At 39.6% G+C, this 23,893-nt stretch overlaps 2 protein-coding genes across 2 annotated transcripts; both read left to right on the forward strand.

Annotated features, from left to right (window-relative positions):
• Positions 1-398: 398 nt before the first annotated feature.
• Positions 399-4,343, forward strand: pgap4 (post-GPI attachment to proteins GalNAc transferase 4). The gene is made up of 2 exons (XM_062989737.1): positions 399-483; positions 2,960-4,343. Exon 2 carries the CDS (start codon positions 3,026-3,028, stop codon positions 4,181-4,183), a length of 1,158 nt encoding a protein of 385 aa, XP_062845807.1. The 5' UTR covers positions 399-483; positions 2,960-3,025; the 3' UTR covers positions 4,184-4,343.
• A 2,836-nt stretch (positions 4,344-7,179) lies between these two features.
• Positions 7,180-18,788, forward strand: tpcn3 (two pore segment channel 3). Its single transcript, XM_062989753.1, has 19 exons — positions 7,180-7,480; positions 8,737-8,819; positions 9,235-9,349; positions 9,491-9,619; positions 11,456-11,572; positions 12,253-12,371; positions 13,056-13,157; positions 13,246-13,372; positions 14,018-14,225; positions 14,431-14,575; positions 15,187-15,372; positions 16,031-16,095; positions 16,413-16,500; positions 16,587-16,656; positions 16,841-17,060; positions 17,398-17,488; positions 17,581-17,694; positions 18,215-18,327; positions 18,411-18,788. Exons 1-19 carry the CDS (start codon positions 7,373-7,375, stop codon positions 18,533-18,535), a joined length of 2,325 nt encoding a protein of 774 aa, XP_062845823.1. The 5' UTR covers positions 7,180-7,372; the 3' UTR covers positions 18,536-18,788.
• The last annotated feature ends 5,105 nt before the right edge of the window (positions 18,789-23,893 follow it).

Consider the following 23,893-nt stretch of genomic DNA (forward strand, 5'->3'; position numbering starts at 1 on the left):
CTGACCACCAAGGCGAGGCGCAGTTCATCTCGAACAAGCCTATACAGTCGTTTAAGCTCTCACTGACCACCAAGGCGAGGCGCAGTTCATCTCGAACAAGCCTATACAGTCGTTTAAGCTCTCACTGACCACCAAGGCGAGGCGCAGTTCATCTCGAACAAGCCTATACAGTCGTTTAAGCTCTCGCGGGCCACATCAAATGACGTGGCGGGCCGTGAGTTTGACACCCCTGCTTTAGAGGGGTTTTGGGTGCTGTTCAGTCTGCAACACAAGCTAGATCACTCCTACACTAAGCATTCCCAGACCAACTACGTCCTTTTATTATACTTAAACTCAAATGCTACCAAACGATGTGTTTAAAGATTTAAAAGTCTCTTTATTGTGATTGTTTACATTGGTGTGTTTACTTTCCCATGGACGCGGCCATGTTTCCGTGACGTCACTCGGTCGCCATGTGTAGACGGGAAAACAGCAGAACTTATGGTGAGTGGAAATAAATACTAATACTTTACAGATAAACAGTAATTACGCTGATCTGCTATAGTTATTCGAGTTTAATTTCTATTTGCGGTTATTTAGTGAACGGTAGGGTTACTGATCAGCTCAGACAGTGTTAAATACCTCATAAGTGGGAGTAGTGGATCACAGAATAGCGGATGTGAGGAAATATTATAAGAGTATAATAACGGCACTGACTCTGTTCCTGTGATGCTCAATTATATAATTTAATCTGGATTCTTCTATCAGAGCATCTAAAATAAAGAATCTGAAATACACAATCTTCCCAGATCATGCAGGCTTTGCTCATGATGGACTTTGCTCTCTCAACACAGCATTTTAAATAGGATTGAGTCAGAGCTGGGGATAGAAATATCCAGATTTGTGGGTTTTTTGTGTTACACATGTTAAATCATTCCCCTGCTGGTAAATCCTACAGCAGCTCAGTTTTAGATTATTATCAAATGCACTCAGATTTGTATTGAAAACACCTGGTACTTAATTAAGTCTATGAGGCCACATGTTTTATCCAAAGTTCCAAAGCATCTGGATGAAAAACATTAAACCTACACACAATACTTTGCAATGAGTATTAGTTAAACCATTCTTTTTATTATAGAAAAGCATTTTATTCATTCATTTATATATTGTCTTATTCGCTTATCCAATCAGGGTCGCTGGGGGTGCTGGTGCCCAGCTCCCCAACGGCAGGGGCGGAGCCAGGGGGTGGCCAGTGGTGGTGATAAATGAATCTTCGGCCACCCCTCCGGCCCCCCCATCACCGGCAACTTTTTTTGCGGAAGCATTTCTGCACGCAGGTGTTCTCACAGGGACGCAATTCAACAGCGCACCTCAAAGAAGTAGTTCTCCACCAAAACAGTGCAGTAATACACGACATAAATGTCAACCACCAACACAATTACAGAAGAAGTATTACTTAGTGCTACTAGTACTACTATTACTATTTAGTAGTATTTGTGGCGAGCTACGAGTAAAGGCGCAACCGGGCTCTGCGCGTTCCAGTGTTGCCAGATTGGGCGGTTATCATCCTAATTGGGCGGATTTTGTTGGAAAACAATTTAATAGCAGTTAAATAACACTTCTATTTAAAAGAATATATTCCGTTTTAAGAAGCTCCAGCATTGTAGAAGGCTATTAAAAGTAAAGTCTATTTTTAATGCTGATTTGGCTTAATAGTGTTGGTCAGTCTGTATCATATTCTTGAAAGAAAATTAAAATTTGTTTTCCATTTACATTACATTTACATTTTCAGCATTTAGCAGACGCTTTTATCCAAAGCGACTTACACAATGAGCAATTGAGGGTTAAGGGCCTTGCTTAGGGACCCAACAGTGGCAACTTGGTGGTGGCGGGGCTTGAACCGGGAACCTTCAGCTTACTAGTCCAGTACCTTAACCACCGAGCTATCACTGGCCATGCATTCACACTAGCATGTTCTGGTGTTCAAATGAGTCTCATCATTACACACAAGTTGGCAGCCAAATGATAAAGTATTGCAAAGGAATATCTTTGAAATTCTTCCTCATAACGTTAAGGTTATAGGCTATATTCTGGTTTTTCACTTGTCAGAGAAAATGAAGAGAGGAAAAAAAGCTTATTATTCTTCGTGATGTAATTCTACATGGCACTTACTGCCTGTATAGGTAAATGAGTGAGTGACCACATAAAAAAAGTTATCAGTTTCTGTGCCACCCCTGTGTGAGCAATGGTCTCAGTCTGGCCACCCCTATGAAAATTGTCTGGCTCCGCCACTGCCCAACGGGCGCAAGACACACAGCAACACCCTGGACAGGACGCCAGTCCATCGCAGGGCAGACACACACACACACACACATTCACCTACAGGGCAATTCAGTGTCTCCAATTAACCTGACTGCATGTTTTTGGACTGCGGGAGGAAACCTGAGCTCACGGAGGAAGCCCACGCAGACACTGGGAGAAAGGATGAAATATTAAAAGAAAAAGACCATTTCTGTTGTCAAACGTTTGAGTGCTTATATCTGTTATTCACTGAAGCTCTGGGGAAAATATTAACAGCTGTTAAAGAAAACATCCACCTATTTCATCCATTAGGAATTTAAAAATGAAAGATGGGGAGGATTGCAAAAGAGAAATTTGTACATCTGCATGAGTTAAGCTTGACTACACTATATTGTATGTACCCTTTCATTTTTATTTTATTCCCATCAACCACTTTGTCCTGGCTACATGGACAAAGCAGGAATATTCTGGTCAGGGCGTTAATCTATTGCAGGGCTTGGGCCACTTTCAAACCCGGATTCAACCTCGGATCTCAAAGGTGGTGAGCTAGCCTAACAGACCACTGCACCACCTGAGCACTTTTACTGTCTACAGGTTTTGAAAACCAATTTGGTATTGGTAGCATGATGCTGGATATGTCTGTAATGTTCATCATATGGTGCTTTGTGTGTTAATACAGTTGTGTCAGAGGTGCAGAAACCTAAAGCAGCCTGAAAGTCACTGATTGAACCGCTGCTCCTCTCAAATGCGTCGATGGAAAGTTGCCCTGCAGCAGCACATGCGAGCACATGCACGCTCTGTGACTTGCGCACTGGCTGTGTGTGTGCTGACATTCGGCGTGATCCTGCCCCTGTGCTGCCATCGCTGCTTGTACTCTTACTACTTCTTGAAGTCGTTGTATCTGGACCAGTTGAGTGATGAGGCTCTGCAGAGGAGCTACGAGCGGGGCCAGGCGGCACTGCAATACTGGAAAAATGTGTCGCATGCGAGACCTGCGGAGAAAATCATTCCTGAGCATCCTGAGCTGTTAGTGACTGTGGTGACAGCACAGAGGACCATGGGGCAAGAGTATCACTACCTGCTGCAGGTGATGCAGAAACTGAAAATTCTCAGACAAGGGTGCGGGGAAGCTCCTTGTGCCGAGGTCCTAGTATGCAACGTGGAAAGCGGCTTCCTTGAGCATGAGGATGCAGCTCTCGTGGAGAAACAGTTTCTCATGGTGAAGCAACCGAAAGGCACCAACAAGGATGTAAACATCTTCGAAAAGGAGAAAAGAGATTATGTGTTTTGCCTTCGGAAAAGCATGGAGATGTTTAAACCAAGGAATTTATTGATGCTGGAAGATGATGCACTGCCCAGGAGTGACTTCTTTGCCATAATACGCAATTTGCTGAGTCGCAGATTCATTTCAAACTCACTCTATGTCAAGTTATATCATCCAGAAAGGTTACAGCGTTACTGGAATCCAGAGCCATACCGTATTCTAGAGTGGGTGGGGTTAGGAATAGTGGTGGCATCAACAATTCTTTTCTTCTTGGCTTTCTTCACACATTTCTCGCAGCCTTTTTCTGTGCCTTTTTTCTTCATTCTGGTTGTTTATTTCATGGTGGGTGCAGAGCTTATAGGAAGACACTACCTCTTAGAACTCAGGCGTATGTCACCTCAGCTGTACGCTGTGTCTCCAGCTACCGAATGCTGCACTCCTGCCATGCTGTTCCCAGGAAACACGTCCTCTCGTGTTGCTGCTCTGCTGGATGCCACCACGTGTGTAAAGGGAAATGCCAAAGATATAGTGCTGTACCGCCAAGCCAGCCACGCTCACAGCCTTGAACCAAATGCTGTGCAGCACATTGGCACGTTTTCTTCCATTAGACTCAATCCATCACATCCCAGACTTCTCTGAACAATCATAAACACAATCAAAACAGAACATGGCAAGCTTTAAATAGCATAATCAATGAACTTCAGATATTAAATATCTTTAGCTAGTTAATTACTATTGTTAAACGCCTTAATGATGATACTACTACTAATAAAATAATAATTATAATGATAATAATAAATAAATCAGCAAATTAGGAAAGTGTTTCAATCACTGTGAATACTAATTAGTTAAATAGTATTTATTTATAATGTATACTATATGTGTATATTTTAAATTATGTTAGATTCTGAATCAGTAATTGCTTGTAGAATCAAAATCAGAACAAGTCTACATTTAATTCAGTATGAGCAAGAATCAGAATTGGTTTGAATCTTCATCCAAATCGAATCAATCGGTAATAATATGAACAAGAATCAGTCCAAATACTAATCTGTTAAGGATCTAAATAAAAATGGGCTAAAAATGAATTCGTAACCATTTGAATCTGAATTTGAATCAGTCCTAATAAGTTGTTACAATGACACAGAACCTATCACTGCCAGAAGAATCAAAATCTGTATCGGAATCAGTAAGAATCAAAATTGGTTTAATATGAATTAGAATCATTTGGAAACAGAATCAGGCGGAATGTGAATCACAATCAGAACTCGTTTATTTTACGTAAAACTGATGAACAGCCTCCGTTTGAACAGCTGATCTTCATCCAGCTTCCTGGTCCGTCTACTCTCTTTTCTCCTTAACAGTCTCCACTCTTCTTATAAAGGTCTTAAACAATGAATGTTAAATCAGACCTCTTATGTCTTATGCCTTTGGGGCTGAATCTAGCAGTCTCATTCTACACCTTTCATTTTTCATGCATTTGGGCTAATGTTGCAATGTTATGCCACACTTCTCATTCCTCTTTTTCATGCATTGGTGCTGGATATCACAAGGGTTTTGAAAAGTGTTCAAAGTGTAGACAGCAATATTATGGACACTGCAAAGCAGCTTTCTTTAGATAGTGCTAGACAGATTAGTTAGTTCACTTTGTAAGGCAATGACAGCCTTTACTCTTTTGGGAAGTCTTTGCTTAAGGGTGCCTGTGGGAATTTATGCCTATTTAGTCACAAGAACACCCACGTTAAACAAGAAGGCCATGTTCGCAACCCAGTGGTTCTGAACAGGGTTAAAGTCAGGGCTCTGTACAGTTTCTCCACACCAAACCTTGAACGGTGCATCAGTAGTCCTGTGTCAGTTCCTCCCTGCAGGTCTTTAACAGCTATTTGGAGGTTTTGCTTTGCCTTTTGTGCAAATACACAAGCAGTTCTATATATCATAAAGATTTTGCCTTAACTGCCTTTTTATTATGTAATTTAGACAGGGAGTTTCATAATTTTGCACTTTTATAACTTTGGTAGCCGCTCCATCGTTCTATGCTTAGAGTAGTCTAAGAGGTAAATGATGTTAAGTAATTCTGAGCATGCTGTGTAAATATATTTTTTTACTTTAGGGTATGTTTTTGTCAAAAATCAGATTTAAATGACAATTGCACTTGATCATAATGTATGTATTGCTTATAATGTATTTTTTATTTTGGACATTAGCCCTTACATTTAGCAATGATACTTATCATAGATACATAAAAATAGAACATTATAAAGCTTATCTTGTTACCCTGCTGGAAAATAAATGATCTATATTTTCTCTGAAGGGTTTTGTCTTTGTCTTTTTTTTTTTTTGTCAAAACACACATGCATCCACAACACAACAGAAGATAGCTTAGCTTTGGCCAGTTTAGTTAAGGTTTATCTCACAAGGCCTTTTATCCCAACCAAGCAAGAGCTACATTCAGTAAAACTATATGATAATTTGTAATATCATAATAATACAGACACAATGATGTTCGTCCATATGGAACAATACATACACAGTTATGTTTGGTCAAGTTTTCTGTGGCCATATGGAATAATACAGACACAATGATGTTTGGTCATAATCCCCTATGGAATAATACAGACACAATGATGTTTGGTCCATATGGAATAATTCAGACACAATGATGTTTGGTCCATATGGAATAATACAGACACAATGATGTTTGGTTATAATCCCCTATGGAATAATACAGACACAATGATGTTTGGTTAAAATTTCATATGGAATAATACAGACACAATGATGTTTGGTTATAATCCCCTATGGAATAATACAGACACAATGATGTTTGGTTAAAATTTCATATGGAATAATACAGACACAATGATGTTTGGTTAAAATTTCATATGGAATAATACAGACACAATGATGTTTGGTTAAAATTTCATATGGAATAATACAGACACAATGATGTTTGGTTAAAATTTCATATGGAATAATACAGACACAATAATGTTTGGTTATTATTCCCTATGGAATAATACAGACACAATGATGTTCGGTCATAATTTCATATGGAATAATACAGACACAATGATGTTCGGTCATAATTTCATATAGAATAATAGACACAATGATGTTTGGTCAAGTTTTATGTGGCTTTTTCATTACCCTGAGGAGAAAACTGTAGCCTAGTGTTTAAGATACTGGCCTAGTAATCACAAGGTTGCCAGTTCGGGCCCCACCACTGTTGGGGTTGCCACTGTTGGACCCTTGAGCAAGGGCCTTAACTCTCAATTGCTTAATAAACTGTCACAACTGTAAGTTTTGGTACATCTCAGTATATAACACAGTCCGAAACTGCAGACCTGAGGCCGTGCAACATTCTGAGGCACTATTTAGTGCATTTTGACTTCAGACACAGCCAGGTAATTTGTATTATTATAAAGAAAAGTACTGTGCCTTTATAAAGAGCAAACTAGTGAATTTAAACGTTACATTTCTGCAAATGTGGCACTAAGTGTTTCAGGCGCTATAAAGTGTGTTTGTGTGCTCCGTTATTTCCGCTCAGTCACATGACGCTCACAATCCAAACCAAACCCAACCGAACTGATCCCACACACACCCGGCACACCATACACCATACACCCCATACACTCTCTCTGTAATCCGGGCAGTGTGCTCGCTATTTTATCTACATAAGAAAGAAAACAGGAGAGAGGTTTAAATAAAAAAGAAGGAAACAGAATCCTGAGGAATTCCGGAGGGACGCAGGCACGGGATTTCCTGCAGAGAGAGAGAGAGAGAAGTGAAGCGGAGGGGAAACATTAGGTGGATGTAAAAGTTTGGTGGATGTTAGAGGAGAAAATGGCTGAGCACAAAAACACAGAAAAACCCAAAGATAATGGCGTGGTGGAGGGAACACAACCTGACAGAAACAATCCTGTCACCATGGAACACGTAAGTCAACATTAAGCTTCAAACCTGTTTGCTACATGTCACAGCTGATGGTGGTGTGATGTATCATTTATCAACGGATATCACGATACTACTGAACCGTGTCATGCTCAGTCTAGATCATCTGAACTGTGTATTCAAACAGTTACACAGATAAAGTTTACATACATTTGTTAGAGACATGTACACAGATCAGCCATAACATTAAAACCACCTCCTTGTTTCTACACTTACCATATAGAAGCACTTTGTAGTTCTACAATTACTGACTGTAGTCCATCTGTTTCTCTGCATGCTTTGTTAGCCCCCTTTCATGCTGTTCTTCAATGGTCAGGACTCTCCCAGGACCACTACAGAGCAGGTATTATTTGGGTGGTGGATCATTCTCAGCACTGCAGTGACACTGACATGGTGGTGGTGTGTAGTGTGTGTTGTGCTGGTATGAGTGAAGTTTTTAAACACCTCACTGTCACTGCTGCACCAACCAAAATATCCAGCCAACAGCATCCTGTGACCACTGATGAATGTCTAAAACAGCAGCAATAGATGAGCGATCGTCTCTGACATTACATCTACAAGGTGGACCAACTAACTAGGAGTGTATAAAAGAGTGGGCAGTGAGTGAACACGGTATTTAAAAACTCCAGCAGCACTTCTGTGTCTGATCCACTCCTACCAGCACAACACACACTAACACACCACCACCGTGTCAGTGTCACTGCAGTGCTGAGAATGATCCACCACCCAAATAATACCTGCTCTGTGGTGGTCCTGTTGGGGTGCTGACCATTGGAGAACAGGGTGAAACCAGGCTAAAAAAGCATGTAGAGAAACAGATGGACTACAGTCAGTAATTGTAGAACTACAAAGTGCTTCTATATGGTAAGTGGAGCTGATAAAATCGACAGTGAGTGTAGAAACAAGGAGGTGGTTTTAATGTTATGGCTGATCAGTGTATATTAACTTGGCTGGTTTAGATGATCTAAAACAACTGAATTCATTATTTACGAGGTGTGGCCACATATTTTTACATTTAATTTTATATGTGACATAAATAAAAACATTTCCTCCCTTTTTGATTATATTGTGCACTACACACAGCTGGAAACATCTGCAGTCAATACGATTGTTCAGTCAGTGTGTTTTATTAGTGCAGCACTGTGTGTTATTAGTGCACTGTGTGTTATTAGAATCTAATATAGTTTTGTTGTTGTGGTGTGTGTGTGTGTGTGTGTGTGTGTGTGTGTGTGTGCATTTAGAGGTTAAATCTTGCTGCTGTTTATGTATCAGATGCTCAGCATAACAGGAACATAATTTTCGACACAACACCGCAGGCAGTGAGGTATGAACACAACCAGTTTGCATATATATGTATTTGTCTGTATTTGTATTTGTGTGTGTTATGGTTGTGTCACAATACACTATTCTGGTAATCCATAGCAGCAAACCAATAAACATTAGCAAACAATGTTATTTGCTAATTTCCAGCTCTGATATTGGGATTGCGCATAATGTGCCTGTCCACAGGGGCTCTCATGTATTGCCCTACATAAAAGCAAATCAGCTTCTGGCTGGGTATATGACAGACACATTTGGCTGTGTCTGAGGGAAGTGGGGCGACTGGGTTCCTCTGCTGCGACCACTGCTGGCTGGCACTGGGGAAATCACAGAGCAACATAGCATTAGCCAATCAGAAAAGTGTATCAGATGTGGCCTGTTACCTTTACTTATACTTTGTGGTCTGTGTGTGTGTGTAGACTGTACCAGTTGTATAATCACTGGCTGCTGCGTGTGGGCGTCTACGTCTTCATCATGGTGTATTTGGCACTTGCGCTGTTTGAGGATCCTGCTCTCATCCCACTGCCCCTGTGGGTCAGTATCACACACACACACACACACACACACACACACACAAACACACACACAAACAAGCTTACACATATGCATTTACCGGCCACTGAATTAAAAACACAAATTCTTTAATGCTTTAATGCTTTTGTTTTGTTCTTTTAGGCAACTTCGGTGATTGAGCTGCTCTGTCTCACAGTGTTTACGGTGCGGATTGTACATTTTGCTAAAATAATTCCTCAACGTGTTTTCATCAGAGATCCCAAAAACATTTTCATCATTGTTATCATCATGGTAACATCGCTATTTCATTCTCATGATTAAATAATACTTATTCTTTTATGGCTGGGTTCATATTGCCACTTAGTGCCGTTTTCTTTCACATGATATGCCAGCAGAACTGCATTTTTCCGGCTGTGCCACTTGGGGGCAAATTTGGAAAGAATAATCTTGACAGTATTGACAGTTTATTCACCTGCAGATTTGTATGAAATGTAATTTAGGTAATAAATGTACGCTCTGCTGCGGCGTCAAATAGAGACCTGAGAAGATTAAAGAAAGCCACTCAGGTGGCGCAGTGTTAAAACACGCTAGCACACCAGAGCTGGGATTTCGAACACATCATTCCGAATCTCAGCTCTGCCATCCAGCTGGGATGGGCTACATGAACAACGATTGGCTGTTGTTCACACAGGGTGGGAAAGCAGGACCAGGGCTCCTCATAACTGATGGCTGATTGATGGGCTGCACATCTGGGCTGAGTCGTGGAATAATGCATTGACCAGGGTGTGGCTCTCCGTACACAAAGCTGATGGTGATGGCTACTGCACACGTGTCAGAGGGGGCGTGTGTCAGTTGTGGTGCTTCTTAGTCAGCAGTGGAGGGTTGTATCGGTAGAGGGGAAGTGTAATGCAATCAGGGTAATTGGATACGACTAGATTAGGGAGAAAATTGGGGGGGGGGGGACTGCAAAAAAAAAAAAAAAAAAAGCTACAGAAAGAGCTACAAAACCCTGCAGAGGTTGCCATTTTTTGGATTAGTGTGGGATTGCTATCTGTAATGCAAACCCACTTGCACTGTCGGTGCTTTCTTTGCTTTTTGCATGTATTCAGTGTTAATTTTAGTATGTAATTAATAATATAAACATATACCACTTGTTTGTCAAATGTGTTAGGTAACAAAAAAACAAGAATATACAAACCTGAATCCTGCATAAACGTTAGGACTACATTCACAATCAGATTTTATTGACTTTTATTGACAAATGCTAGTAAAATTTCACACACTAAAGATCCCAAACTAGCCACCTGCCTTATATTGTGTAGATCTTCCTTGTGCCACCAAAACAGACCTCACATTATAAAGATTCACTGACCCAGTACAGTATGTGAGACATAGAGAGAGAGTAAAAGAGACAAGAAGAGACGTGAAGCTGAGTAAATTTTAACCCCAGCTTTCACTGCATCAGCACTTCTGCTGTCAGACAGTCAGGAAATGTGACCCATCAGCCTCTGTAGGAAGTTAATGAGTAAAACAGTTCGGTCATAAATCAGTCAGATCCTGTAGCAGAGCTGAATGGTAAAGTTCAAACTAAGGATGTAAGTGTCTTTGGGTTCTTTTAGCCAAGGAACCAGCCATTATTAGTCAGTTAACCATAAACCGACATGCATAACACATCACTGTTTCATATCAACATGTCTTGATGCTTTATTAAATGAACAAACATCTGTGGCACAGTAGTGGCATATTTATAGTAAGGCTTAATTGTGACCGTTATTGCGCCTACTAGTCATGAAACCGTGCTAAAGAACATTGTTGTTATTATTATTAATGGTGGCACAGTGGGTAGCACTGTCGCCTCACAGCAAAAAGGTCCGGGCTTCGATTCCCAGGTGGAGCGGTCTGGGTCCTTTCTGTGTAGAGTTTGCATGTTCTCTCCGTGTCTGTGTGGGTTTCTTCCATGAGCTTAGGTTTCCTTCTACAGTCCAAAGACGTGCAAGTGAGGTGAATCTTGTTTATCCAGTAATTATCTGTCCTGTCATAAGTGTAACCAAAGTGTGTAAAACATGCTGTTAAAATCCTAAATAAATAAATAAATAATAATAATTATTATTATTATTACTGTTTCAGCTGTGTACGGTGGACCTGGGTGTGTATGGGATCCTGAAACTGTGTGGTGTCTCTGGTGTGAGATGGTCCAGAGTGCTAAGGCCACTTTTGCTGATCAACATCACAGAGGGACGACAGGTAACACCAGTTTCTATTACTGTTGTATCTAGTATTTATTAGTACTGTTGCAATGTCATTTCACATTTGATTGACTGCAGCTGGTGACTTCTCTGCGCCTAAATAAACTACATCTATTCACAAGCCTTTGCAGCTCCAGTTGAATTATGGGATAGATTATCGGGATGTTTGCATACTCAAAAATGGCTGCTCATGCAGTAGGTCATCCGGGTACTTTTCGCGTACTGTTTAATGAATACGACGTATTCGGACGCACTGCCCACTCTCGCGTACTGTTTAGTGTGGAAGTATGCGATTTCAGACGCAGCCAATGTCTTGAGCCAAGAGGTTGCCATGCTTGGAAATTGGAACCTTAAAGCTCGACTGAAGTTTGTTTCTGATCACATAGATTATGCATGGGTGGCACGGTGGCTAAGTGGGTTGCACTGTCGCTTCACAGCAAGAAGGTCCTGGGTAGAGTATGCAAGCATTGGTAACTCATATTGTTGCAGCAGCGTCAACGTTAATAGAGTTAAACCTGCTTGACTGTGAACAGAGTTTGTTTTTGGTGGTTATTGAATGTATAAGGGATACATTTAACATAAATTTAACCCTGATAAATGTATCCCTAATCACACATCACGTTTTTGCATAGTTACAGCCCTCCTGTCACTCTGGTTTGTGTGTGTTTGTGTTTGCAGCTCCGCAGAGCGTTCAGGAGTATCCGTAATGCGCTGCCTCAGATCCTGGTGGTGTTTTGTCTCTTCATGTTTAGTGTGTTGATGTTTTCCCTCATGGCTCTAAAACTGCTGGGCAAACGGTACACACACACACACACACTTACTTTTGTCATCATACAGTAATATCAGACCAGTAAATGCTGCATTGGCCTGTCAACAATAATACAGTTATTGGCACTGTTGGTACAGAAGGTTCGATCTCAGTTTCAGGGTCCTATACACACCCAAAAATATTAGCTCCTTAGTTTCACCATGGTTACAACACTCCTTGAACACTTAGAGTGGTGTTTATATAACACAAAGTGAAGTCTGGCTATTGAGTCATAATGGTTAAATCATGTTGTAACCCAACTTCAGGTCCTACAAATTAGTAGTAATCTTTAAAATCAGTAATATTATGTTGGGGTTGAATTATTGTGACATGGCAGCATTAATAAAATATCCAGCTGCTCTGAAACAGCACTTTTTTTTTTTTTTTTTTTTTTTTTGCATAATTCATCTGATAAAGATGTAATTTAAAGCTAAATCCAGATCTGCAAAAACACTTAGTTATTTATTCTTAAAAGTTAAGGGCATTGTGCATAGTACTATATATATATATATATATATATATATTTCGTAAAATGTGTTGTTTGAACTCTCATTTTCTTAACTCATGTTTTTTATTATTGGCCTAAAATCATTATGTGTGAATTGTAAAAGAGCTACTCGCTACATTTTCACACAACTGTTTTTAATCCTTTTTTTCTTACTTTCTTCATTAGGAACCTTAAAACCATAGATGGAGCTCCGTATTTTTCTGATTATCTAGAGATTGTTTTTGAACTGTATGTTTTAGTCACCACAGCCAACAGCCCTGATGTCATGTAAGTTCTTTCCATAACAGTTTCCATATTTTCTGTATTTGTGTTGGAGTATTTCTTTCTTCTGATTTATTTCTGTTTTACCTTGCAGGATGCCTGCGTACAACTACAGTTCGTTCTTTGCGATTTTCTTCATTCTGTACATCGTCATAAACACCTACACGTTTATGTCTGTGTTTTTGGCTGTCGTCTACAACAACTACAAAAAGTACCTCAAGGTATCTGACATCAAATGTGTTAAAGAGGCACAGTCATTTAATAAATGTTTGAGTGTTGCAGCAGTGTAATATGCTGGTGTACTACTGCAGAGACTTTGAGCTCTACAGACACGGTTGACCGTGTCTGTGGGTGGTAAGGTCCAATAAGGTTTTTTTCTTATTGCTACTGCATCAGTGATTCCTGCTGTCTGGTTGAGTTGCTGGGGCGGGTTGTGGAGGTACACACAGGGCATAGCGCGACTTTTCATACGCCGTGCATCTCTCTGTAAAAATTCATCACTGACTAGTGCAAATAAGCAACTGCTGACTTTATACGTGTTGGAGTCAGCCAGCATGGGGGTGGTGGAAGCAGCAAAAAATGTCATTAAAAATGATTCAATTGGAAAAAAGTGGGGAAAAATGCAAATATAAAATGCAATAAACACCCCAAAAAAACCCACCATGAAACCAGTCCTTAGTGTAGCTGTGTTACTGGGATTTAGCCCTTAACCACCATCAGCTCAACATTTAATAAAATCCTTGACTGTGACATTCACCCAGAATAGGTGTGTTATTCATGATTTTGAATCTTCAGTGTAGTATTTGTGGATTAATTTTATTATTAACATAAATTAAGAATACATTTTATGGATTCCTGTTTTGTAGGAGGAGGTACGGCAGCTAGTGAGGGCCAAAAGGCAGAAGATGGGTCGTGCCTTTTCTCTGTTACAGGAAGTGACCAGGGCAGAAGAGGAGCCAACTGTTACTCAAACATGCTGGAACCAGTTAGTGTGTCTCGTTCAGCCTGACATCAGTAACGCTCACCGCGAGCTTCTCTGGAGCGTTTCGGATCCTGAAAGCGAAGGACGCGTTGGTCTGAATCACATTTTACTTTGTTTATTAGTCTATAGTAAAACAATACAATAGCACATTAATTTCATTGTCTACTGACTCATCGGAGCCATTTGTTAGTGTTTAAATGGTTGTGTATATGCATTTTACTGTCCAGTAGAAATGCAGATCCTAGTTAAATTATTCTGATTACCTACACATACCATGTGTGCGTGTGTGTGTTTTAGGGAAGGTGACATTTGTGCAGTTGGCTGATTTGCTGAATATACAGGTGATCACGCTGAAATCACACCCACACCCATTGCAGAACTGGATACCCTCTCTCTACGTATCTTCTGCCAGCAAATGCATCTGCAGAATGGTCCGCCACAGGTACACACACACACAAACACATTCTGTGTTAAATCTTTCAAAGTGTGTCCTCCATTCACGTACAAATTAAATTAGTAATTAGATGGCGTATTCATTTGTGCATACAGCAAGCTTTGGCTCTGTGCTAATGCAATTACATACAGTCATGGTTGTGAAATAGTTCATGTTTGGCTTATTTTAAATAAGTTAGTTAATTTAATAATGCAGATAAAGGCGCCAATACTATAAGTACTACTTGTATTTATGATTTATGTGAGTATCAGTTACCGTGCTGGCTTTCGGCCACTCCCTGTACTATAAACATGAACATTACATTTAAAATTAACACTTATGGCCTTTAGCAGATGTGTTTAACAAAACGACTTACAATTGTGCCTGAATACAATGCAAGCTATTGAGTGGCCTAGCTTGTCCACTAGTCCAGTACCTTAACGGCTGAACTACCACTGCCCATTTGGAATTGTTGGAATTGGCTAGTTAATGCTGCTGCATGCCCTTAAGGCTAAACAATGCTGTAGAACCCTAACTAAGCAGAGTAACTAAACAGCCCCTTGTTCCAGTGTAATATGCTGCAGTGTGATCACTATACAACTGTGTGTCATGTGTTTTAGGGCGTTTGTGTATGTGTACGATGTTATAATCCTGATTAATGCTGTATTTATCGGTCTGGATGAAGAAAACCCTGCTGTGTCCACTGCTGAGTGGGTCTTCCTTACGTTATACATTCTGGAGATTCTTCTCAAGCTCTATACCTTTGAACCACGTGCCTTCTTTGCCAAACATGAGTTCTGGAACTGGTATGTATACAAGGGTAATCAGTGGGCATCAGAATTAGGTTTAAAGTTTAGATTTATATTCAGTCAACGTTGTACAGTCCAACTAACACAGTACAGTCTTAGATACACAGTATGCAGTAGAATTTTAAGCAGTTCAGTTCAAGGTTAAACGTGTTGTTTTAAAATGCAGTACAGTCAAATCTACACAAGATGTGTAGACACACTGTAGTCTGAGTTATTCTCTACTCTGCACTTCTAGGTAAGTCTCAGTTACACAGTGCAGTGCAAATGCGACTCAATCCAGTTTATGCAGTGCAGTCTGAGAAACACAATGCAGTTTTGTAGTGTGGCCTTTGACAGCATTGTGTAGATTTGTGCTGCCTTCCAGGCCAAGCATTGTATGTCTCAGTTATGCATAGTAATTTATGTTTGCTTCATTTAATGTAAAAGCTACAATATTTTATCATTATGTAGTAGACAACAGGTCCACATTTTCACCAAAGAACCTAGACTTTTCCTCCTGTTACACCCAATATAAAATCACACCCCACCAGATACTCCAGATACTCTTTGCATTATGATTAGTGGTTAAGGATGCAGCCACAGCTACAGTATTTGTCACGAGTAACTATCAAAAGAGCACCAGGCAGTCACATTTTTGGGTTTGGATTTCTTGCAGGTTTGATACAATCATCGTCGTCTCTGCTTTGCTGGCGACTATCATCAATGCAGCTTTAAAATCCTGTAAGCAAATACACAAACACATGACTTATTTAAGTTTGTTTAATCTACAAGCTCCAGGCACCAGACTAAATGTGTTGTGTGCATGTAAAAATGATAAAATGTACAGTTATGTAAGTTATTTAATTATATTGTTTATTTACACTTTTTAGCGACATGGAAGTCTTGGTCATTTCTATAACAGCAATGTTTTCTGTAATTGAATGACTAAATGAACATGGAAATGTGAATTAAAACAATAATCCTCAGACACCAGGTGCCCAGGTTACACATCTTTAAAATGATTTAGTTTGTTTAGAGCTGCTGTGTTTGTTCTGCAGCTGGAGGATACACCAGTCGTCAGATCCTGGATATTGTCTTCATCCTGAGAGTGCTGAGACTCATCCGAGTGGTGGATACTATTCAGAGGTGTGTGCGTGTGTGCTTTGTAGATTAATCCGCAAATCTTATAGTTTGATGAATTGGAAATTAAAGTGTGTGTGTGTTTTCTTCAGGTTCCGTGCAATTATTAACACTCTGATAAAGATCGGCGCACCGATCCTGACCTTTGGTCAGCTCATTCTGGTGAGTGTTTGAGATGTACACTTAAATTTAAGGTTTTTAAACTACACCAGTGATTGTTGAACTGAGGGTCCATTGTGTGGCATTCGCCAGTTGTTAATGCTTGAGTGCTGAATAATCTGCTGTTTCTAAATAGCCAGATTAGCAGTTGTGTGACTTCACACTCCTTTCTTTCACACCGCTCCAGGTGGTGTATTATATATTTGCCATGGTTGGAATGGAGCTGTTTAAAGGAAAGGTGCAGTTTTTCGGAGCTGACTCGACCGACCCTGCGCGAGAGTACTGCGGAAACTTGCGGCTTAACGGTTCGGCCTTCGCCAGAAACAATTACTGCAAAAACAACTTTAACGATGTGGTGTCCTCCTTTATCCTGCTGCTGGAGCTCACTGTTGTCAACCAGTGGCATGATATCCTTACTTAAGACAAAATGCTTTGTGTGACAACATTTGTTATAAGACATAGCGTATTAAATATTTTAATAAGCAGACACATAGTACCATTGATGTGAACTACTGTAGTGCCGATGTCTCCCCCTGGTGGGGAAACTTTGACCAGCCAAATGTAATTATGTTACAGTCCAGGTACTTGACGTTCTTCACATCAGTATGTCTACTGTAAAAATAAATGCTAAGTTTAAAATGCCGCTCAAAAATCTAGTAAATTAAAGTAAACAATGTGAAACATTGTGATACAATATTAAACAAACCAGGGTTTGTTTGTGTGTTATTACCTTGACTTTCTTACTCCTGACTGGTGGCTTTACTGCCGTCACTCATGGCTCAGCTAGAATATTCTTCATCCTATTTCACATTGTGGTCGTCATCATCATCATCAAGTAAGATCATTGTATTCATTACTATGTAGTATGTTAATGCTTTACTGGTGTTAATAAAGGAGTCTGAACTCTTTCCGGTACTTGCTTTCCAGTATTTTCGTGGCTTTTATCCTGGAGGCGTTTTTTGTGGAGTACATCCTGGAGAAGAGTGAACTGCAGACGTCGCTGGAGAAGAAAATCGAGGAGCTTAACCTGTGTGTGGAGCAGTAAGTGTATCTATGAGAGAAATAGCACAATTTAAACCCCTTGGTCCTTGCTGGTCCATTTTAACAAACACACTGAATGTCAGCACCAGGATATTTGATGTGCAGTGTGTGTGGGGGGACATTATTAATCAAAGATCAGAAGAGGACCATTTATTCAGATTGACTGGAACTCTGTTAGTTGATTTGACTGCTTTAGATTTGTTCCTAGCCTGTCAGTTACTGAGTGAGTGATTGAGTGTGGTGCCCTGTCTAGGGCGGATTAATACCCTGCAGCCAGCAGAGGTGATGCTGGATGGTACTGGATCCACTGTTTATATTTTTCAGTTTGTTTGACTCCTGCTCCTACAATGGGGCACCCACTATTTGGCTTTATAGGAACTCTGTTAGTTGTCTTATGGCACTTTAGTAGCGTCCTGGTAAACAGAGTTTGCAGCTGTGTTTTATCACTTTAAATCAAACCCATTGTGTTTTAATGTGTTCCCATTATTTTCATTCAAATAAGTCATGTTGTTGTGCTTAGGAATATCGTTGATGGTAATCTAGTGGATGCGATGGAAACCCAAGACAATGAGATTGGTCCCAGTGAAGGAGTCAAAGCCAAGCCTACGATAATGTTCAAAATCAGCTCCACAAGTAACAACCGCCTTTTAATTGTCATATCCATTGCTCAGCCCTGGGGTTTGGGATATCAGTAACATTGTATTTGTGCTCGACAGGATACAGGACCATGGACGGCCTGTTACAGCGAATGTTTGAAACCGAGATGGACCTCAGCGCTGATGACCTCGAGGCAGAAGAAAAAGAAAATGAGAACTTTTCCAATCCGTCTTTCAGCTCCTAACGAGAAAAGACAAAATGTTTAAAATAAGCTTTAATTTTTCTACTCGTATATGAAATGTATGTAAATGCATATTGCATTATTTTCTACTTGTGTAATATTGGATAAGACTGACAACTTTTGGACTGTGAACAATCAGCTTTGGTAAATGAAACTGCTGCTGTTTGAAAAGAGGATTTACTTTATAGATAAGAATTAAAAGGAAAAACATTTATTCACATAACATTTATACTACAATAAAATAAATTTATTACAATTATCTAGTGTATGTAAATTTTTACCTAATCCTTCTGAAACAAGTTTTTAATTTTGTCTAGCTTTTATACAGTTTTTTTTTTTGGCTCAATTTGTTAGATTTACTTTTTCGTAGTGCCTTGTTATGGATAGGTGCCCTGTTTAGGGTGTGGTCCTTTATGGTGCCTAAATACCAATGATTTAAAATGGCATGTCAAACAATTTCATGGTCAGGTGTCCACATACTTTTGGCTATATAGTGTAGGTGACTGATCGATTACGCAATGCCGCTTTATGGGTGTGGTTTTACAAGTAAACGGGTGTTAAAAAATGCCGAGTTCAGCAGGCGGACAGGGAGCCGTGATAGAGCCGCTTGGTTTAGGAGTCGATTCTGATTCAATCCTACTCATCTCACCTTAATTCGACTCAGTTGTGAATCGAATGAGTCAATTTTTAAGAGTCGTTTCCACACTGTAATGTAAAAACTATTGTCACTTCGCTTAGGTAAGCGCGTGGTCATGGTCAGGGCCGCAGTGACACGGAGTCAGTCTTAGAAATTCCTATCTAGGGGTCATTTAAAATAGCCAGTCCACCTACTGACCTCTTTGCAAGGTGGAAACACCGAATTTTAAACCGTCACAAGGGGGTATTATTGTTAAACCTGGGTTTTTGTACCTTCAGTGCACAAATTTCAGCTGAGGACTATTAACTAAAAGAACTAAAGTAAATTACTGTGTTAATTTAGACTTTAATTAATAAATTTTCTCTACATAGGGAGATTTAACAACCCAAGCTGACTTATTCTTCTAATTTAATTAGTAATTTATTGTGAATGTATGATTTTTTTATTTATGTTTACTAAATTTGTTATTTTGTTTAGGGTTGGTGTTGGTTTTGACAGGATAAAGGGAATCTGGGTACTTGAATTGAAGCTTATGTGAACACTGAGAACATGTCAAACTCCAGGACTGAAGGCAAAGAATAAACCTTTGGAGCAGTGATACACCAATACCTGCTTAGCACAAAAAGTAAATCAATTTATTCATGCATTTATCAACGTTCTCCTGGTTTGTACAAGGGTTTTCCCAAACAATGCAGTACTTGCATTGTTCATGACTCCAGGAATCCGGCCGACTCTGAAGCTTTAGAGAGTCGACTCTTTTAGGAATCGACTCCTAGTTCTAGCCAGTGATGCCAATGCGGGGGACAGCGTCCCTCTGCATGGTGGAGTAAAATGTCCACGCCAGAAATATTAGGATGTTTGGAACCTTTGCTGAATTTTTGGGTTGATAATGAACAGGTAGAAAACGCTGTTTTTCATTAAAAACCTTATTTATGGTGCATTTGGCTATTGTTTAGGTCTTGGCTAATATGCTGTCTTAGCTTGACAGTAGCTGCATTATGTGATTACTTAAACCAAAGGTGTACAATTAACATGAGCTCAATTGAAATGCGTCTTTTGGTGTATGAAATGTATTATTTTACTCGTTTTAAACACGTTCTTATAAAATGTTCAGTGTATATATATTTATAGGTAAAAATATGTGAGGTAGCAGCAGGCTGTTCGGTTTAATATGAAAAATTACATGATGCTACGATATTGAGAGACGTTGGGGTTTAAACAAGGTTGCCAGATTGCGCTATCCAAATAACCCTTTACTGTTACAGCTTATTACAGCTTATAGCAAAAGCCAAAGTTTATATGCATCTGTAGGACAGATGTATGTCTATAGTGTCTATAATTATAATAAAGTCTATAGTGAGTTAAATCAAAATCATATGTACAGCAACTGGGATCAATGTGCTGGTATAAGTGAAAAAAAAAAAAAACCTTAGGCTGACATAAATGTGTCTAGATGGTCAGAATATATTGCAATTAAGATCTGCAATAAAGAGAAGCTGGCTTAAAATCTGCTGTGCATGAACCACAAAGCTTTATTAAAGTGTGTTGCTGATCTCATAAACTTAGAAGCTGGACTTTATATTTGCAGATGACCGTTTGTGAGGACGATTTTTGGGACCTGTAGTTGCACGAAAATGGATTGAAGTGACATTCTTGACCTTGTCTGTTTACTGCGATCCACTGGAGTGTCTGGGGATTGGTCAACCTAACCTTGTTTATATGAGCCCAGAAAAGTCAGCAGTGATGGTCTGTTGAAGATTTAAGCTTTTTAACATTTACATTTTTGACATTTAGCTGACGCTTTTATCCGAAGCGACTCGCAGAACCGTGACAGAATACAGTCTAAGCAACTGTGGGTTAAGGGCCTTGCTTTAGAGCCCAGCAGTGGCAACCTGGCAGTGGTGGGCCTTGAACCAGAGACCTTAACCACTAGGCTACACCTGCACTTTTTGACCTGCAATTATCTTTAGGTTAGGGTCAGGAAAAAAGAAGAATTTATTTCCAAAACATTTCTTTGTAAGCATAAAAATTATTAATAATCCTGAGGAAATATTTGCCTCTCTGACCATCCTCCTCATCAGTGCATTAAAATGTAGGATGATCAGGATCAGTTCAGTAATTCTGATTTGGTAAACCAGTAATAATAAGTAGTAATGACAGATCTAAGTTAACTAAAACTGCAGTTAAATATAACGTCTGGATCAAGTGGGATATTGTGTAACCTGGCAACCGGTAGGACTGGTCCAGCTGAGCTGAGGCTGCGCTGCAGTGCGGATAAACGCAGAAGGACGATGCTGCCCCTCAGCACTGACATGTGTCCCGTACTAGGTCTTTCACACTGGACCCTGATTTCTGGCTTTATTTAGAATTTTGGATCATCTAGATTCGAGGTAAATAGTCTGTTCTTTTGTTTCCTTTATTGTTATTTGTGTGTTAAAGCTAAGCATCAGTATGTGCGGGGAAGGTTGGTATAGGAGATGCCAGGCTCGATTATAAATATTGTGTTTACAGTCTGATTCTTGAGGAATTTTAGGTTTAAACAATTAGGTTTCATGGGGGGTTTCATGTGTTTATCTGCTCTGTGGGGTAAAGCACTTGATACATATTGTTCTGTTTGGAGTAGCCTAAAAGTCACGCAGGCCTTGATGATCAGGTCACATTTTTTCAGTGAGGATGAATGCTAAATAATAATAATAATAATAATAATAAAACAATGTTTTGATATGCAGTGCCTTTAAAAAATATTCTGTCTCCAAACGGCTTAATATTTTATTATTTACTTTGTGTGTGTTGTCTAATGAATACAACAAAGCTTTTAAAGTCATTAAATTCGATAAGAAAAAGTGAAATGTACTCATACTCACTTTAATGTATCACACTAATGTATCACTCAGATGTTGACTATTAGTGTGATACATTAGTACATCAGCTGCTTAGCACAGCACATGTCTTTATGTGGTTGATCAGTATGGCAGAGACCGTCTTCTAAAAATGAAGTCAAAGAAACATTTAAAACTACTCAAGACCATCATTAAGACACAAAACCTACCCTCAGTTCTGTATCACAAAGAACACAAGAACACAAGAAATCATAACTCAGTCAGTGGTTTAACTAAAGCTAACGTTTATGAATGAGCCGTTACATGATCCGTTACACCTTTTAGCCCAGTATTGACCTAAATGTACCCAAAACATGTGGTGAGCTCTAAAATTGCTTTTTTACCTTTATCCTGTTCAGGGGCGAGATGGGCCCCATTCCACCAGGAAACACTGGATGCAAGCCAATCATGTCTGTGTAGATGCCTGACCAGTTGATAGCATCACCGAGATTTGAACGCTAGTGTAATACATTGCTGTGCCACCCGAGCCGCTTGAGTTCAATTTTAGGACGAGAAATTGAGCCCAAACTGCTCCATATGTTTGGAAAATTATGTTTATCAAGACTTCAGTTTAGTTGGTCTCAAAGAATGGTGGTACATACTTGAGATTTGTTGACAGTGTTGAATTCTTGTCTGGGTTTTATAGGGGGGTTAAAAACTTTTAGTTTTCCTAGGCACTGTATTTAACATGCTGTGAAACGTCATTAACTGATACATGAATGACTCGTGTATTTTGGCTTTAAAACAGTATTGATCATTGCCGAATCATCCCAGAGGAGCAGCTGCGTCCTCGTCCTGCGTGTGGCTGTACAGAAGGAGTCGGTGGATGGTCGCATCCCAAATGAAGATTTCTAAGAGACGGAAAAGACCGAGCCACTGTAGTCCGTCTGCCAGGTGAGCTCAGGTACATGCGACCTGTGTTTTTTTGTTTTTTGTTTTTTAATTCCTCCTATTGACGTCAGTAAGGCAATTAACTCGTTTTACATGACGTAATTTGATTTATTTAGGCATCCAAGAATTATAATGGCTTTCTTTTGTTCCTTTACTTTAACAAGTTTGATATTAGTCTTTTACATTGCTATGGTGGAACTGCTTCAACTTAGACACTCTGTTGGCTTGTTGTTCATGGATTGCTTGTTTTAGGTCTTGCCATGCCATCACTAGTGGGTTTAAGTCAGGACTTTGGGCTACGTCAAAAAATTTCCAGCCATTCAAATGTGACCTTGATTTTGTTTTATGGATCCTGATTCTGCTCTTTAACCTAAATTTCTTCTTAGCGTTCGACAGTTTTAATTAATCTGTTAATAGAATGTGATTTTTTTCTTTCTATGTTTGCATGAATCTAGATATATAACTTCAGCGCTCGGCGAGCTGCTCGGATCGAGTCGTTCAACAAGTACACACATAGCGGTTGAGAGCCGAGTTTCGATCGCCGAGCGAACGCCGAGTTGCTCCCCAGCCGGCAAATCTAGCACCGACCAGTCGGCCAGCGAAAATCAGGGCAAAAATCGTGTAGTGTGAACAAGGCATTAGCTGCAGAAGCCCTAGAGCATTAAAAATGGATTTATAATTAATATATTTCAACAACTACTGTTTCTAGCTCTTTTTATTTATTTATTTATTTATTTCAAATTATGCTCAGGTTAAAATAGGCTAACATAGAGCTTAATACTGTGTTTACTTGGCTGTACAATTTAGCGTTATAAGAAATCTCTGAACAGGTGGTAAACACGAATAATCGAATAGACCTCTGGTGTAATTATGAGGTATTGCAGTCATGAATGGGTTACATTAAACATAATCTTTAATTTATCAGTCTGATTCAAGCCAGTGACCAGCACGTTA

The sequence above is a fragment of the Trichomycterus rosablanca genome, chromosome 27, assembly GCF_030014385.1.
Source record: "Trichomycterus rosablanca isolate fTriRos1 chromosome 27, fTriRos1.hap1, whole genome shotgun sequence".
In the NCBI taxonomy this organism is placed as follows: domain Eukaryota; kingdom Metazoa; phylum Chordata; class Actinopteri; order Siluriformes; family Trichomycteridae; genus Trichomycterus; species Trichomycterus rosablanca.

What these genes read in the sequence shown, in the direction of transcription:
- tpcn3 (XM_062989753.1), top strand. Translation starts at nt 7,373, where the DNA reads ATGTTAGAGGAGAAAATGGCTGAGCACAAAAACACAGAAAAACCCAAA. An exon ending in ACTACAAAAAGTACCTCAAG is followed by an intron (nt 13,373 to 14,017) that starts GTATCTGACATC and finishes CCTGTTTTGTAG; the next exon opens with GAGGAGGTACGGCAGCTAGT. An exon ending in GTTCAAAATCAGCTCCACAA is followed by an intron (nt 18,328 to 18,410) that starts GTAACAACCGCC and finishes TGTGCTCGACAG; the next exon opens with GATACAGGACCATGGACGGC.
- pgap4 (XM_062989737.1), top strand. Translation starts at nt 3,026, where the DNA reads ATGCGTCGATGGAAAGTTGCCCTGCAGCAGCACATGCGAGCACATGCA.